We start from the raw sequence: 16,228 nt of genomic DNA, 5'->3' as shown, positions 1-16,228 counted from the left end.
GTCCTTTACATTTGTCTGTTGAATCATGAGCCCATTTGAGGTAAAAAATAAAATATTAATTTCTGTAGCATACACTGGGTTCCAAATATCCAAATTCCAAGAGAAAAAAGTATGGAAAAATCAAATCTAATTTCTTAACATGCCCTAATTAATATCTTGATCCATAAATTTAGAACATAGGGCACCAAACAGATGAAGAAGAAGGTAGATTTTAAAATCAATTTACTTACATCTTTATCAGAAATAGACATCAATTTGCAACACTTCTAATGATAAAGAAATGCAAAATGGCACAATAATATGATTTGAGTACTTTGTAGTCATTAGAAGCACGTTATAGATTGGACAATGACAGGAGAACATGCTTATGATATAGTGAGTAAAAAGATTCAGATCCAGATTGATAGCAATTTCATAAAATATATTTTGTACATGTTCATATAAAAGTCTGAAGAGAAATAGATTAAAATGTTAATAGTGGTTATCTCTGAGTGGAGAAATAATCGATATTATCTTCTCTTTGAACTTAGTTTTGCCAAGATGGTAGTATTATAATCTGGAAAAAGACATTTTTTTAAAGGCACAAACACCATCACAGTATAATTGACAGAAGACAGCTGATAACATCAGATCAGCTCTGGGTGTGGCGAGGAAGCAGAAAAGCCCTCATCTGAGACATCACTGTGCCTGACCACACCCCAGCACCATGTGAATCATGCTTTAGGTTTACAAACCCCAGGTTCATCTCACTCCACGGAAGAGAAAGTGAAGGTCTGGACCACAGCCAGCTCAGAGGGAAACACTTTTTGCTCTAAAGCCCTGAAACACTTCAGACCCAATTATCTCCTATCCAAGGCATACAAAGAGAATGAAAAGAATTCTGGGACCACCTCTCTGAACTTAGTTCACATGAATGGGGGGTGGGGGGCGCGGGGTAGAAAAAAGAATACTCCCTCTTAAAAGGCCAGACCTGAAAACCATTTCTAGTGGTGTCTTCATAGCCTAAGTTTACCTTCTCCGAAACGTATCACAAAAGCATACCCTTCAGATTTACTGTAAAAATATGAATCTCTACTTTCAAATATAGGTGAGAACTCTGCATGCAACTCACAAAGAAATCATTTCTTTATTTGTTGATATTTTATCAACCAACTGAAAGATAAAAGTAAATATGTTACCCCAGCAGAAAAATGTCATAATAATCAATGATCCATCTTTAAGCACAAAACAATTATTAAGTTGTCTCATCATAAAATAAGTAAGGAAATTGATTGATGGTTAATACAAATATTAGGAGAAAGTATACTAGCTAGATGACTCTAGGAAATGTATCCTATTCTTTTTGAGCTAACAAACATTTTAAATTTTTAAGTAAAAATAAAAGACAGAGTGCTAGAGATTAGATTATATCATAATTCTAACTTTGTATGGTTACTTGACGTTCTAGCATCATAACATTAAACAAATTAACTTTATGATTTGTGTGTAATTTTCAATAACTTAATTACATGTAATTTCACCCATGAGTTACTCGAGACCCACCTCTCACTCCGCCTCCAAAGCCCCTGGAAAGTGAGCGTAGACTCAGTATTGCAAATCGGTGGCATAGTGATGACAAAAGCAATCTAGCAGCTGACAGGGCTGAGAAATTATTGTTCCAGCATTGTAATGTAAAATTTTTAAAGTTTAAATACAAACGTCTGCAATAATAAAATTGTAATAGCAGGTTCAACTTATTTTTGCATCCCAGAATTCTAGTCTATGATAGTGATTTCTGTCTTCAGTCCTGCATTTTTTTTCTTAACATTTGGCCATTTTCCATTAGACCAATATGTGTTTTTGGTAAACCTTTAGTTTCATTCCATTTATCTGTATCTTCTACTCTCACAAGCCTTATCTTCTCATCCAGATTCCAAACTCTAAAGTTTCAAGTCTCCAAATTCACTTTTCTATAAAGCTCCTAGATAAGTCAGATCAAGGGGGTTCACTGCGTGACTCCAAATCAAACAAACAAAATCCATGGGACAGCATTTTTCCCTAAGGAACAACAATTGTATTATTGTATTTTATTTCTTAATGGCTTTCTTGGGACTTTCATAAACATTGTCTCCAATCTCTGATTCCCAGACCTCTAAACCAATAAATTAACTGCAAGAAAAGAAAAACAAATTCACTTTGGCTGAATTGTTAACTATATTTAATTAAGGATTTTTTTAAAGTCACCCTCAGAGACTTCTCTTTCCTATTTTCCCATGTATTCTCATTTTTTTTGTTTTTTGGGGTTTTTTTGAGTTATTTAAGTTAAGCCTTACTCCCTTTTGAGTTAGCTTCGTTCACAAAAATAATGAAGTTATCTTACCTTCATGTTTGGGAAAACATTCAGGGCAGAAGACAGAAGGAAAATTTCCTCCTCCAGTGCCCAGTGAATTTTCAACAGGAGGAAGAGCCCAGCAGTCTACTCCCCGCCTGTCTCTCCCTGCTGGGGATTCACTTGGCACTCATATATAGAGCAAGTGGTTCCAAGACTTAGCTGTGACCCCAACCAGGTTCTCTGGGGACACGGAGAGCCTGCCCTGTACTTAGTCTGTGCCTTGAAACCAGATGCATCTTGTCAATTTACCCAGGCCTTAGCTACAGTCAGCTGGGACTGTTTGGAAGTGTAGTTCTGAGAAAACATCTGTAAATCAAGAAAAGCAGCAAATGTTCTCACTTCAGTGTTTAAGTGATTTTCAACCAAAGGAGACTCTGTGTAAGGCAAGGGATAAGCCTCCTTCCTGTTTCAATCTACCACGCTAAGCAGATGTTTTCATGATTCTCTAAAAGGGTGTTATACAACAGACTTTGAGATTAAACACTTTGTGGAAGAAAAAATGTAAATGCAATTCTGTCACTCAAAATATAAATGGAACATTCTGGAGTGGAATCCCCCCAAAATATATAATATCCTAACACAATATAATGCACATCCCTTCATGCTTGACGTTCAAAGAATGATCAAAAAGAGCATGTTTTTTTGCAAACATATTTAAAGGCATCACTAATTTCCCCAAGAACAGCCCTTAATCCTATGATATTCAGATCACTCTGTTGGAAAGTTCTTGTCACGGTCATCAACCATGTCTATGTTCTCTTCTTCAGTTGCCTTGTCTTATTCTGCCAGATCCTCACTTTCCATGGCTTTGCATTGATTCTAGCACTTCTCCAACATCATTTTCATAGATTTCACGAAAGGTTGCATTTTTGCAAGATTTCAGATTTTCTATTAAAGTTGAGCTACAGTTTTTTGGGTTTTTTTTTGGTTTTGGTTTTGGTTTTTTGTGAGCTACAGTTTTATTTGCATGGTTTGGCCAAATATTCTGAAACTTGCTGTTAGGGCATTATGGGTAGGAGTGACATAAGTGTGAAGTAGGAAAGGAAATTTGAACTGAGAGTAATTTTATAACTAAACATTCCATTCGTGAATATTTACCAGTTTTAACATTTTTTCTTTTTATATCCAAAAAATTTGAATAATAAAGAAAGACCCCCACCCTCCATTTATAAATTAATGGTGGTCTTCCAGAGGCAAAACTTCCACATCTTTTGTGCAAACTGTTAGTGCTTTGTGTGGGAAAAAAATTTGCCACAGAGAAGATGATGTCTGATTCCTGAAAGAGTTCTTTTTTTTAATTCGACTCCAGTTGCATGAATTCCAGATGTCATGGACTCTCCTTAAGCACTCAATGTACAATTCCACATTCAGTGGCTGTCTTAGTTTGGGTTCCCCCAGAAGCAGATCTGAGACAAGAATTCAATTGCAAGTGGGTTTTTTTTTCAGTTTTTTTGGTTTGGGGGTTTCTTGTGTTTTGGGGGTTGTTTTGTGAAGTGAAGTGATCCTAGAAAGCACTGCTGAGGGATAAGAAAGTGAGACTGGGAAGGAAAGGAAGTCAATAAAAGGTACTTTAATATGCAAGATACTGAGGCAATTATAGCTCAGTCCCAATGAGGAAATCTGGGAGACATTGAAGAGCACGTCACAGAGTTATTCCAACGAGGGGGTAAGGCTATATTTACCAGCACCCTGTTTATCATTGGTTAAGGGTGGCTTCTGGACTCATCAACTCTCTGACACTTCCAGCTTGAACTGGAGGTAAGTTGAGAACACATCTGTAGCCAGGAAAGAAAGAAAAAAAAGACTTCCAGTAGAAAGTTGCTGGTATTTTCAGTATTTGCAAGATATAGGCAGGACACCACCAGCACCTGCCACAGTAGTTTTTCCATTCATTCATGCATGCACTCATTAATTTGTTCATTCTAAATTCAACAAATATTGACAAAGGTTGCATAATATGATAGGCTAGGGGCTTTGACAGATGGGAGGCTTGAGCAACATCCTTCTTTATTTTCATCATTTACATGCTATAAAGATCATAGTAGCCCATTTATAGAGTTTCCTTAGTCTAGAGGATGAGTCACACACATACAGATGTATCTGCGATAATTAAGAACTTGCATTGTTTGGCTTCCAGAGATTGTATGCCAGAAATTAAATCTAAAAAGTTTACAAAAACTTCCTTTCACGAAGTGCTTTGCACTTGCCCCTCTCCACAGCTTTGCTCTCATATGAACAGTGTTTTTTCTTTCGGGAATTTCAATGGAGGAGCCATTGGAACAAAGGTTTCAAATATAGGTGGGAGCCACACTGTGGGAAATTTGACTGCCGGAAAAAGTTGTGTAGACTTTATTCAAAGGACAATGGGAACTCGCTCACTGGAAGTTTTAAGGAAAGAATCAAAGTGATGTTTTAGGATGATTTAAACACTGGGAGTGTGCAGGCTACATGGAAAGGATAAGGAGGGGAAACAGGAAGTGTGATTGGAATTTATTTCAGTAATCAGACAAGGGGCAATCAAGGCCTCATTTGAGAAAAGAAAGACGAAGGACCAGAGGATTCACCAGACTTAGTGATTAAACATAATCACATATCAGATTGACTGAGAAAATTGGAAGAATTTAAGAACAAATTAATGAAGGAGGGAAATAGGAAATTGATGAGAAAGAGGTAGTTTTAGAAAAGGGACATTTTTATTTTGAAGAAAATATCCAACACATAACTGGAAACGTAGATCTCTTTGGGACAAAATATCTTGGCATGAGGGAGAGAGTTTACAGAAGAAGGAAAACCAAAACAACTAATCGTCAAGCCAATTGAGGGGAATTTCAAGGAAAGGCCAGTCAACAAAGACAAGTGCCACATGGAGGTCAAAGAGAAGTATTAAGGGAAGACCACACCACGCAGCAATTAGAACATTGTGGATAAACTGAAGGCAAAGTTTCCCCACAGATTTTCCACTCTAGTCCTACAAGACAATTCAAGAAGAAATAATTAATTTCGTGGTTGAATGAGTGTAACAAGCTGTGTATGTTATAGAGCAGGGTTTCTCAATCTCTGAATTGCTGACCCTTTGGGCTTGATCAGTCTTTGTTGGTGGAGTGGGGGGGTGCAGGGCGCTGTTCTGTGCGTTGGAAGACGGTCAGCAGCATCACTGGTGTCTACCCATTCGATGGCTATAACACCCTTCCCCAGTCAGGACAATCAAAAATGTCTCCAGACGATGTCAAATGTCCCCTGGAGGCAAAATCACCACCCTCCACTGAGAACCACTGTTAGAGTATCTACCCCTAGCAAATGCCCAGCCTTAGATTCACAAAGCGCAAGGCAGGGTAATGTCAATTAAATGTTCTGAAAGTTCTACAGCAAGTAAAACTTTTTTAAACTTTTTCAAACCAGAATTTCCCAAATTCATGTGACCACAGAGCTTGTATTTTTTTTTCTTTTTCTTTCTTTTTTTTTTTTTAATTAATTTTTTATTTTTGGCTGCATTGGGTCTTTGTTGCTGCGCGCAGGCTTTCTCTAGTTGCAGCGAGCGGGGGCTACTCTTCCTTGCGGTGCACGGGCTTCTCATTGCGGTGGCTTCTCTTGTTGCAAAGCATGGGCTCTAGGCGCACGGGTTTCAGTATTGTGACACGTGGGCTCAGTAGTTGTGGCTCGCGGGCTCTGGAGCGCAGGCTCAGTAGTAGTGGCGCACGGGGTCAGTTGCTCCGTGGCATGTAGGCTCTTCCCAGACCAGGGTTCAAACCTGTATCCCCTGCATTGGGAGGAAGATTCTTAACCACTGTGCCACCAGGGAAGTCCCAGAACTTGTATTTTTAACAACCCCCAAAACTGGTACATGTGCCAGGCTTTGGCAAATTGTGTCTGAGCCAACACTGAATCAGTAGAAGGGGAAGCAGATTTCTGCCAGACTGTGGAAGAGTCTGCAAGGACCCAGCCCTCTCCCCTTCTCCTGCAGAGACACACTCCCGGTTCCCCACTAGTCCCCACTTCCTGAAGTAGCACTTCAAAGACTGTTACTGTCCCCAGACCGTAATGAAACTGTTAGACCACTGATGATATCAAGAAGCTGTTCTGGTCCATCTCGGAGAGATACTAGAAAACATTTTAACAAGCCTATCTCATTTACTAGTTATTTTGTTTTGTTCTGAATTGTTCCAACAGATTCCACTTATTCTGGGGACATCCGAGGCACACACTGGGGAAGGATAAATCCTCCTTTTTTCTGTAAAGTCTGATAAGGTCAGAATTGAAACCGCCAGAGGTTGGAGTAAAGAAGCAACAGCACCCCCTAGTGGCAAGTATGCTCCAGTCACTTGAGTTAAACAATAGCACTACGCTCTGGAGTTAAACCACTCAGAGGGAATGAGAAACATGGAATCTTCTTAGGCTCCCAGTCAAGGGCTTGTTAAGCTAATAAGTACTCCAGATGGTATCTCTTTTTCCATTAAATTGTCACTGTGTGAATAGTTTGAGAAAGAAAAATGGCTGCTAGGCAATGACTTAGCTAAAGGAAGATTTCAGCAAAATAATTATTGTTAATGCTTTATCATTACCCCTAAATACTGTGATTTGTGCATTAATTTAGAGTGAGGTCACTAGATGAGTATCCTCTGCTGGCATCAAGTTCTTCTTAAGAATGTTGTTTTAGGTTTAAATAGATTAAGACGTATGAACAGGGCTTCACACTTCCCTTTTAGGCAAGCTGTCCTTGCCCTTTACAACACTGGACACACCTTTGCCCTGGTGGTCCTGATGGCTGCAGATGGCAAGGATCAAATGACAATCAGGAGGCGATGAGACATTTTGTCATGATGGTTTTCAATAGTGGCAGGCACTTGCTAAATTTAGGAGAGGACCTGGATATTTTTGGGTTTCTAGCTATCATCTGGGTTTTTCAGTTCTTTGCAGTATGTGGCAGGAGCCTGCAAGTCTAAGAAACATTTCATTTGGTTTATATTTGAATGAAGTCAAACAGCTCTGAGAAAGCAGATAAGAAATGCAAAGATTTCCGTGGCTCTATAACTGTATTGGGTAAAATCCTGCAGAGGAAGTGTGAATATCAAAGGGCAAGGTCATTTATTTGATCTTCACTTTAAACTTGTGGTGCCCAAGTAAAAAAAGGTGGGTTTTTTTTTTTTTTTCCTCAGACTAAGACTTCAGCATATTATACTAAAATGAAAAAATCAATCACTTTCAGAAAAATGTCAGTCTGCCCCATAATTTTAAACATTACCTCCTTAAACTGTCTTTAAACAGATATATTTTGATATCAGATTCATCATTACATACTTCACAGGTCAAGAAAGAGTAAACGCGATGAAGAGTGGCCCCCACTCGCCACAACTGGAGATAGCCCTCGCACAGCAACGAAGACCCAACACAGCCAAAAATAAATTAATTAATTAATTTAAAAAAAAAAAAAAGAGTAAAGAATGAATGGTGGAAAGGAGTAAAATCCTGAATTGTACAAATTTTTCAAATGTTTGTGATAAAATCTTAGAAACCAATGGAAAACAGTTATAAACACATAACTAGAGACTTTTCCTTAAAAGTAGGACTTTCCCCCAAAGCAATAAAGGGTACTAATTTGTGTTTCACTAGTACAAATATGTGCTCTAAAGGTTGACAGTCTTTGTTCAAATCTTGAGCAAGTTGCTTAGCCTCTTTGATCCTCTTGTTTCCTCATCTGAAAAGTGGAAATAATACTATCTAACTCAAAGGGTTGTTATATTAATGAACCCGAGTAAAGCAATTAGCACAGCACCTGGAATATAGTAAGCTTAGTCCAATAAATGTGAGCTAGCATACAAAAGATTAGAGACAACCCAGATATTCATCAGCAGTGGATTGGTTAAGTAACTTGTACAGTATACACATTAAAAGAAATATTTTGCAGTTATTAAAAAAAACTGAAGAAGTTTTCTATGCACTGATATGGAAAGATCTACAAAATACACTGTTAAGAAAAAGAAAGATACAGAACAATAAGTTACTTTGGAGTTAAAAGGATGAAGGAGAATAAGAATACATTTGGGGGTATTTGGGGGGGGAGGGGTTCTCTGCACCATCCCCAGGTGCGATGGTGCTTCTCTGGGTTTGTGGGGCTCACTGGGTGCCCAGGGAAAGTCAGGAGCAGAGCTCGCCACCAGCTGTGGAAGTGGGCTGCACTTCAGTTTGGTCTATGTACCCAGATGATTTTCATCCACCTTGGGTAGTTATCCCCTTTGATAATCAGCACTGCTATATGTTATATATGAAAGTTGTTAAGAAAGTCCATTCTAAGAGTTCTCATCACAAGGAAAAAAAATTTTTTTCTGTTTCTTTAATTTTGTATCTATATGAGATGAGGGATGTTCACTAAACTTCTTGTGATAATTATTTCATGATGTACGTAAGTCAAATCATTATGCTGTACACCTCAAACCTATACAGTGCTGTGTATCAATTATATCTTAATAAAACAAAAGAAAAAAAGTTTAAACAATTGATTCAAAAAGAATACTTTCATACTTCTTTGTATTTGCATGAAGAAACTCTGAAAGGATACATGAGAAACTAATAAAAATTATTATCTGACAGGGGATACATGGAGAAGGGGACTAGGTTGTCGACTGAAAAAAAAAACGCACAACCTAGAAGTGGAGAATTGTGTTTCATTCAGAGGATCTTCCAAGGGCTTAAGCCTGGAAGACAGCCTCCCAGAGCACTCTCAGGCACCGCTCCAAGGAGGCAGGCGGGAGCCAGGATACACAGGAGTTTTGCAACAGAAGCCAGAGAGCTGAAACATCAAAAGATCACTGTTAACGAAGAAAACCAGACATCTCAAGTTATTGAATTTAGCGCTGTTCTGTGTATGGGAAGATGCAAGAGTCTGGGCTCACTGAAATCATTCCTTTGTCATGCACCTTAGCTATCTAGGGCCAGTATCCTGCTTTTCTCCATCCTGAATCCCCTCAGGGTGCACAGTTGGGGGTGATTGCAGTGGCTGCAGGCTTGGTGGCTGCAACATCCTTTGTTTACTGATAACATTTTTCACCCACCAGGTGAAAAGATGGAAACAGGTTAGATGGAAAAAGAGATGGAACTAAGACTTTATACCTTATACTAGCTTATTTTTTTTAACATCTTTATTGGAGTATAATTGCTTTACAATGGTGTGTTAGTTTCTGTTTTATAACAAAGTGAATCAGTTATACATATACATATGTTCCCATATCTCTTCCCTCTTGCGTCTCCCTCCCTCCCACCCTCCCTATCCCACCCCTCTAGGTGGTCACAAACCACCGAGCTGATAATATATCTTTTGATGCCTAGACACTTTCATGATCTCCCTCTCGGGGAAGGTGCTTATATTTTCACTTTGCTTTTTGTCATATAGCTTATATTTTTAATATGTTAATGAATGCATTACTTATTCACAAAAGAAATTTTAAATTATTTAATTTTATTTTGTTAGCTGCTATTACTTTTTTATTCACAGTGCAATAAGATGAGCATCCTAAAGATGCTCTGTCTTTTGTATGTCTGCTTGTTTGTTGGTTCTTTTGTTTGAAGGAACCGGAGAATATTGTGATGATACACAGAGCCGTGATAGAAACAGGAATCTTACTGAAATGCTTCATGGGCACCAGGGACAAAAGGATGGTCTGGATGCAAGGTAGATCTGGTGATTCATAGATCTTCACTTTAATGCACTGCTGGTATAGTTCCTTGATATTTACGTGACCGTGTTTCCAATGTATGCTCTTTAACAGCGAGCATGTGGGACTTCCCTGGTGGCGCAATGGTTGAGAATTCGCCTGCTAATGCATGGGATATGGTTTCGAGCCCTGGTCCGGGAAGATCCCACATGCCCTGGAGCAACAAAGTCCGTGCGCCACAACTACTGAGCCTGCATGCCACAATTACTGAAGCCCACGCGCCTAGAGCCTGTGCTCCACAACAAGACAAGCCACCATGATGAGAAGCCCACGCACGGCAACGAAGAGTAGTCCCCTCTCACCTCAACTAAAGAAAGCCCGCGGGCAGCAGCGAAGACCCAATGCAGCCAAATATAAATAAATAAATAAGTAAATTTATTAAAAAAACAGTGATGGGGATATATGTATATGTATAGCTGAATCACTTTGTTAAAAGCAGAAACTAACACACCACTGTAAAGCAATTATCCTCCAATAAAGATGTTAAAAAAAAAAAAGTGAGCATATGAGTGACGTGCACTGATGGTATGTATTTAAATATACATATAGATGTAATAAGTTACTTGTACTCGTAAAGAAATTAGTTTCACTCTCTTCTTGCTCCTTCTTCAGCTTCTACTAGTATGAACCTGCTTCTTGGGAGAAAATGTGGCTTGCCAGAAAACCATCAGACAAATCTTGTCTCAAACGTAGGCTTTACTGTTTGCTATCTGAGTTATCCTCTTAAGCTTCAATTTTCTTACTTAAAGGATAATGAAACCTTCTTTATAGGGTCGATGAAATCAAGATATATAAAATACACACTGCAGCATCTTGAACACATATAGGCTTCCACACCCTCCCCACCCATGGGCAATAAGTGAGTTTTTAAAATATATGCATAAGCAAATATGAGCCAAAGAAAAATTTTAGCAAATATTTTTAGCAGTTTATCCAAAGATATTCCTCCAGTGATACACAGTTTGGGTGTCAGTCTTCCTGAGAATAATCAAACCAACTTATAAACATTCAGTCCAGAAGGAACCTGATTAATAATTACCAGGGAGATTACCAACTATCTGACATTAGATTCTTATGAGTCTGTGAAGATAGTTACTGGGGAACCTAGGGCTATTTTACTGGTCTAAGTTTATATGATCTAAAATGAGAATGTACAGGCTTATCAAAGTATCAAGACCCTTTTCTTTAGACTGAAATTATATCAACTAGCATTGCGATAGTGATGGTACAGTTCACGCAATGGGAAAGGCCAGTTGACAGTTGCATTACTATAACTTTGATTAGGCAAACAGTGAAACCAGTTATGTTAATAAATGCTTTTATTGTCAAAAAATCTTTCAAAACCTGTGGTCCAATGCAGGGTGAAATGAAGAGGGCACCTCATTTGTGAAAACATCAGGAAGAACTTGGCGGAACATTTAGCACTTAGAGTCAGTAGAGGTTAGTGGCTTCTCCCATCAAGACTAAAGTGGGGAAACCTCAAAATGGGAAGTAGCCTTTCAACACTGTCCAAACACAGGAAGTAACCTCTCAGTTCACAGGGGAAATTGAGCAACACTCTTGAATTGTATAAAACAGACCCATGAAAATGGACGTACTTGTTAATGTTTGCTCTGAAGTGTGTCTAAAACTGCCACTTACTTCTCCCCCAGAATAGACCCTATGATTTTAGGTAGCAGGTTGAGAAACACATATTTTAACAGGATGGGCACATACATAAATGAATCAGTGCAATACAAGGTGATGAGGCACCTCAGAATCATTCTTGACTTTTTCTTCCTTCTCACTACCTCCCACACCCAATTAGTCAACAAGTTCTGTAGAACATACTTCTGAGTTATACACCCCTTCACTCTGTTCTACTGTCAGTGTAGAGCCAAGCCCTCCATATCTTTTACTCCCTATCTTCTGTCTGGTTTATTTGCTTATTGGGATATAATTCACACAGCATAAAACTCACCCTTTTAAAATGTATAATTCAGTGATTTAAAAAATACTCACATGAGTGTGAAGCCATCACCACTATCTACAGAAATCCTGTAACCCTTAGCAGTCACTCCCTATTTTCCACAGCCTTGTAGGTCCTGGAAACCACTAATCTACTTTCTGTCTCTGTGAATTTGCCTCTTCTAGACACTTTATATAAATAGAATCATACAACAAGTGGCTTTTTGTGTCTGACTTCTTCACTTAGCCCAATGTTTTCAAGGTTCACCCATGTTGTGGCATGTATCAGTACTTTATTCCTTTTTATGGATGAATAATATTCTATGGCTGTACTGCATTTTGTTTATCCATTCATCAGTTGATGGACATTTGAGTTGTTTCACTTTGGGGCTATTATAAATGCTGCTGCTATGAACATTCATATAGAAGTTTTTATATGGACACATGTCTCCATGTCTTTTAAGACTATACCTAAGAGCAGAATTACTGAGTCATATGGTAACTCTTTGCTTAACATTTTGGGGAACTACCAAACTGTTTTCAAAAACAGCTGCACTATTTTACATTCCCACCAACAATGTATGAAAGTTTTTATTTCTCCACATCCTCAGCAACACTTCTTACTGTCCAACTTTTTAATTACAGCCATCTGAGAGGGTACAAAATGGTATCTCATTGTGGCTTTGATTTTTATTTCTCTAATAACTAATAATATTGATCATCTTTTCTTTTTTTTTTTTTTTAATTTTATTTATTTATTTATTTATTTATGGCTGTGTTGGGTCTTCGTTTCTGTGCTAGGGCTTTCTCTAGTTGCGGCAAGTGGGGGCCACTCTTCATCGCGGTGCGTGGGCCTTCTCACTATCGAGGCCTCTCTTGTTGCGGTGCACAGGCTCCAGACGCACAGGCTCAGCAATTGTGGCTCACGGGCCTAGTCGCTCCGCGGCATGTGGGATCCTCCCAGACCAGGGCTCAAACCCGTGTCCCCTGCATTGGCAGGCAGACTCTCAACCACTGCGCCACCAGGGAAGCCCTGATCATCTTTTCATGTGCCTTTTGGCCATGTGTATTTCTTCTTTGGAGTAATGTCCTTTACACATTTTCTTAATTTGGTTTCTTGTTTTTTTGTTATTGAGTTGTAAGAGTTCTTTACATATTTTAGTTACTAGACCCTTATCAGGCATATAATTTACAAATATTTTCTCCCATTCTATAGGTCGTCTTTTCACTTTCTTAATAGTGTCCTTTCATGGACAAAAGTTTTTAGTTTAGATGAAGTCCAATTTATCTAATTTTTTTGTTCTTCCCTTGCTTTTGGTGTCATAGCTAAGAATCCACTGTCAAATCCAAGGTCATGAATATTTAGCCCTATATTTTATCAAAGAGTTTCATAGCTCTTTTTAGGTCTTCATTCATTTTGAGTTAATTTTGTATATGGTCTGAGGTAGGAGTACAACTTCATTATTTCGCCTATGGATATACATTTGTCCTAGTACCATTTGTTAGAGACTTTTATTTACCTATTGAATTGTCTCAACATCCTTGTTGAAAATCCCCATCTTAGGAGGAAAACTTTTTAAATCCTTTACCATTACATGTGATGTTTGTTGTGGGTTTTTCATAAATTCTCTTTATCATGTTGGAGAAGTTCCCTTCTACTCCTATTTTGTTAAGTATTTATATCATGAAATGGTGCATCTCATCTGCATCTACAGAGATGATTGTGGGCTTTCTGTCCTTTATTGCTTTAATATGATGTATTACCTTAACTGATGTTCATATGTTGAACCAACCTTGCATTCCTGGAATAAACCCTCATTTGGCCATGGTATGTACTCCTTTTTATATGTTGTCAGATTCAGTTTACTAGTATTTTCTTGAGGAACTTTGTGTCTATACTAATAAGGGATATTGTTCTGTAGCTTTCTTTTCTTGTTATATCTTTCTCTGGTTTTCATGTCAGAGTAATACTGGCCTCTTAGAGTGAGTTGGAACATGTTCCCTCCTCTTCTATTTTTGGGAAAAGTTTGTGAAGGATTGGGAGGACTCCATCTCTGTCACCTTACCCTACTATTAGTAAACATTTGTATAAGTAACCATTTGTGTTTGTTTGGGGTGTCTTTCCAGTATTTCTTTCATGCAAATATAAGAAATACAAATATATGTTCTTATGATTGGACGGATGAAAAGAGAGAAGAAGGATGAAACAGTTATCCACAAGTCGTTCAGTGTAAGAAATCTTGGATTCTTACAGTCAAAACTACCCTTGCCAATTCTCCCCATTCCACCCTGTCAATTATCCCTAATATATATGTCAAAACCGCAACGCTTATTAAATTCAGTCTGCCTGTTCTCTTCCTGTACCTTGTGATTGGTCTTACTTTAAAGTGATGATTATGAACCTCAAGTGGGCCTTTAAATGGTAATCACACTACTTTGCCTAGTCCATTCAGTTGTTCATCCTGACTATTTCACACTTCTTTCTCTAAACCGTTCTCCACAAACTCACTCTCTGGTAATAACCTTCTTCTCTACCTCCCTGAGAAAACTGAACCAAAAGAGAGAGCTTCCACATACCCTCACTGAACCTATGTATTTTCTCTCTGGTTAGTACGTTGCTTCTTTATACTCCTAACTCAGTAGCTAGAAATTCTACCTCACGTTTCTCTACTAGAGTCCTGAAGAAAAGAAAGATAACTTTGGACTCATACTGAGTCTTTTTTTGATCTCTAGAATCCCTGGGATGCCTATCAGAGAACATTGGTTCAGAATACTCTCAGGCAGGCATTCTAAACAAGAAAGGAGCCTCTGCCCCAACCTCAGCCCTGAAACTAAACTGGTGTCTTCTGGGGCACTGGGATGGATGTGAAGATGGGTGAGTTGATGCTAACAAGATTTTTCTTTTTCTTTTTTTTTTTTTTTTTTGTGTGTGCTTTAAATATTTGTTTGGGGAAGGGGGTCACACACTTCTACTCAATTAAGAGAAACATTTATACAGTCCAGGTCTTTTGTTTTCTTTACACCCATCATGCCATGAATTCATAGAGAATGGGCTCCAACAGTTCAGGCTCCTTTCCACTGGTTCTCAAGAAGTGTGCTTCTCTGGGTGGAGCAGGCTGCTGCTTCAGTTGAACCCAAGTACCTTTCTCTTTGGCTTCCTTCTTTTTCTGATTATTTTCCTTCACCCGTTTCAGGAAGCTATCTCGGCTCTTAGAGTGCTTAATATGCTTGATACGCACATTACTCTTCTTGGCAAGAATCTTGCCCTTAACTTGTTTGTTTACAATGATGCCAACAGCATGCTGGGTAACATTGTAGACTCTCCCAGTTTTGCCATGGTAACATTTGTGGGGCATTCCTTTTTGAACAGCGCCCATTCCCTTGATATCTACAATATCATCTTTCTTTTAGATTCGCACGTTATGTGGCCAAAGGAAAAACTCCATGTTTTCTAAAAGGCCTAGAGAACATGTAGTGGGTGCCCCTCCTCTTTCCCTTTGTGTTGGTCATTTTGGCGAATTACTGGAAGATGGCGGTTCCAGCCAAAAAGCTTAACAAGATTTTAAGTGGCAGGAACAGAGCTCTCTCTTAGCCCCATAAGGCTTAGTAGAATCAATACTGGGCTTAACCAGTGTTTGTCTTGCCTGTCTATGCCCTATGACATTCCTCTCTTATTTGTCTTGTCATGAACCTTTCTTTACTGGTTTTTACTTAATATTGATAATTGGGATGCTAGGGATAGGTAGGGGGTGCAATGGGGAAAGCTGGTGCCTATAACTTAGACTGAAAACATCCAAGAATTCTTACACTGAAAGACTTGTTGATAACTATTTCATACTTACTTTCCCCCTCATACTGTCAAGATCTACTATCTCACATTTGTTCTTAATCAATGGCTTTCTTATTTCATTGAAAAAATGGAATCCATTGTAAAGGACTTCCACACACTCCCACTGTGCATCCATGCAACTACCAGCATCTAAGACCGAATACTCTGCCTTACCCTGTGTTACCACAGGTGAACTCCACGTGTTACTAACTGAGGCCAACTCCTCCAACTGTTGACCAAGTTCCATCTTGTTCACTCACATTTAGAACCTGCAAAGCCAGCGTTCATTATCCTTAAAAACTCTGTTTTGGGGCTTCCCTGGTGGTGCAGTGGTTAAGAATCCGCCTGCCAATGCAGGGGATATGGGTTTGAGCC

At 38.7% G+C, this 16,228-nt stretch overlaps 1 protein-coding gene and 1 pseudogene across 2 annotated transcripts in view; both read right to left on the bottom strand.

Annotated features, from left to right (window-relative positions):
- Positions 1-7,051, bottom strand: part of C7 (complement C7) — a 56,303-nt gene extending 49,252 nt beyond the window's left edge. The window contains exon 1 of the mRNA XM_082382252.1: positions 2,360-7,051. Within this exon, the coding sequence (XP_082238378.1) occupies positions 2,360-2,365 (6 nt within the window). The 5' untranslated portion in view covers positions 2,366-7,051. The remainder of the gene's footprint in view (positions 1-2,359) is intronic.
- Positions 7,052-14,790: 7,739 nt separating this feature from the next.
- Positions 14,791-15,734, bottom strand: LOC309623980 (large ribosomal subunit protein eL21 pseudogene; annotated as a pseudogene). Its single transcript has one exon. The product of its transcript is annotated as a large ribosomal subunit protein eL21 pseudogene (transcript).
- Between the last annotated feature and the right edge of the window lie 494 nt (positions 15,735-16,228).

This window comes from Balaenoptera borealis, assembly GCF_965194805.1.
Source record: "Balaenoptera borealis genome assembly, chromosome: 2".
In the NCBI taxonomy this organism is placed as follows: domain Eukaryota; kingdom Metazoa; phylum Chordata; class Mammalia; order Artiodactyla; family Balaenopteridae; genus Balaenoptera; species Balaenoptera borealis.
Note: the sequence above shows the minus strand (reverse complement) of the source record. Positions and strands in the feature narration are given on the sequence as shown.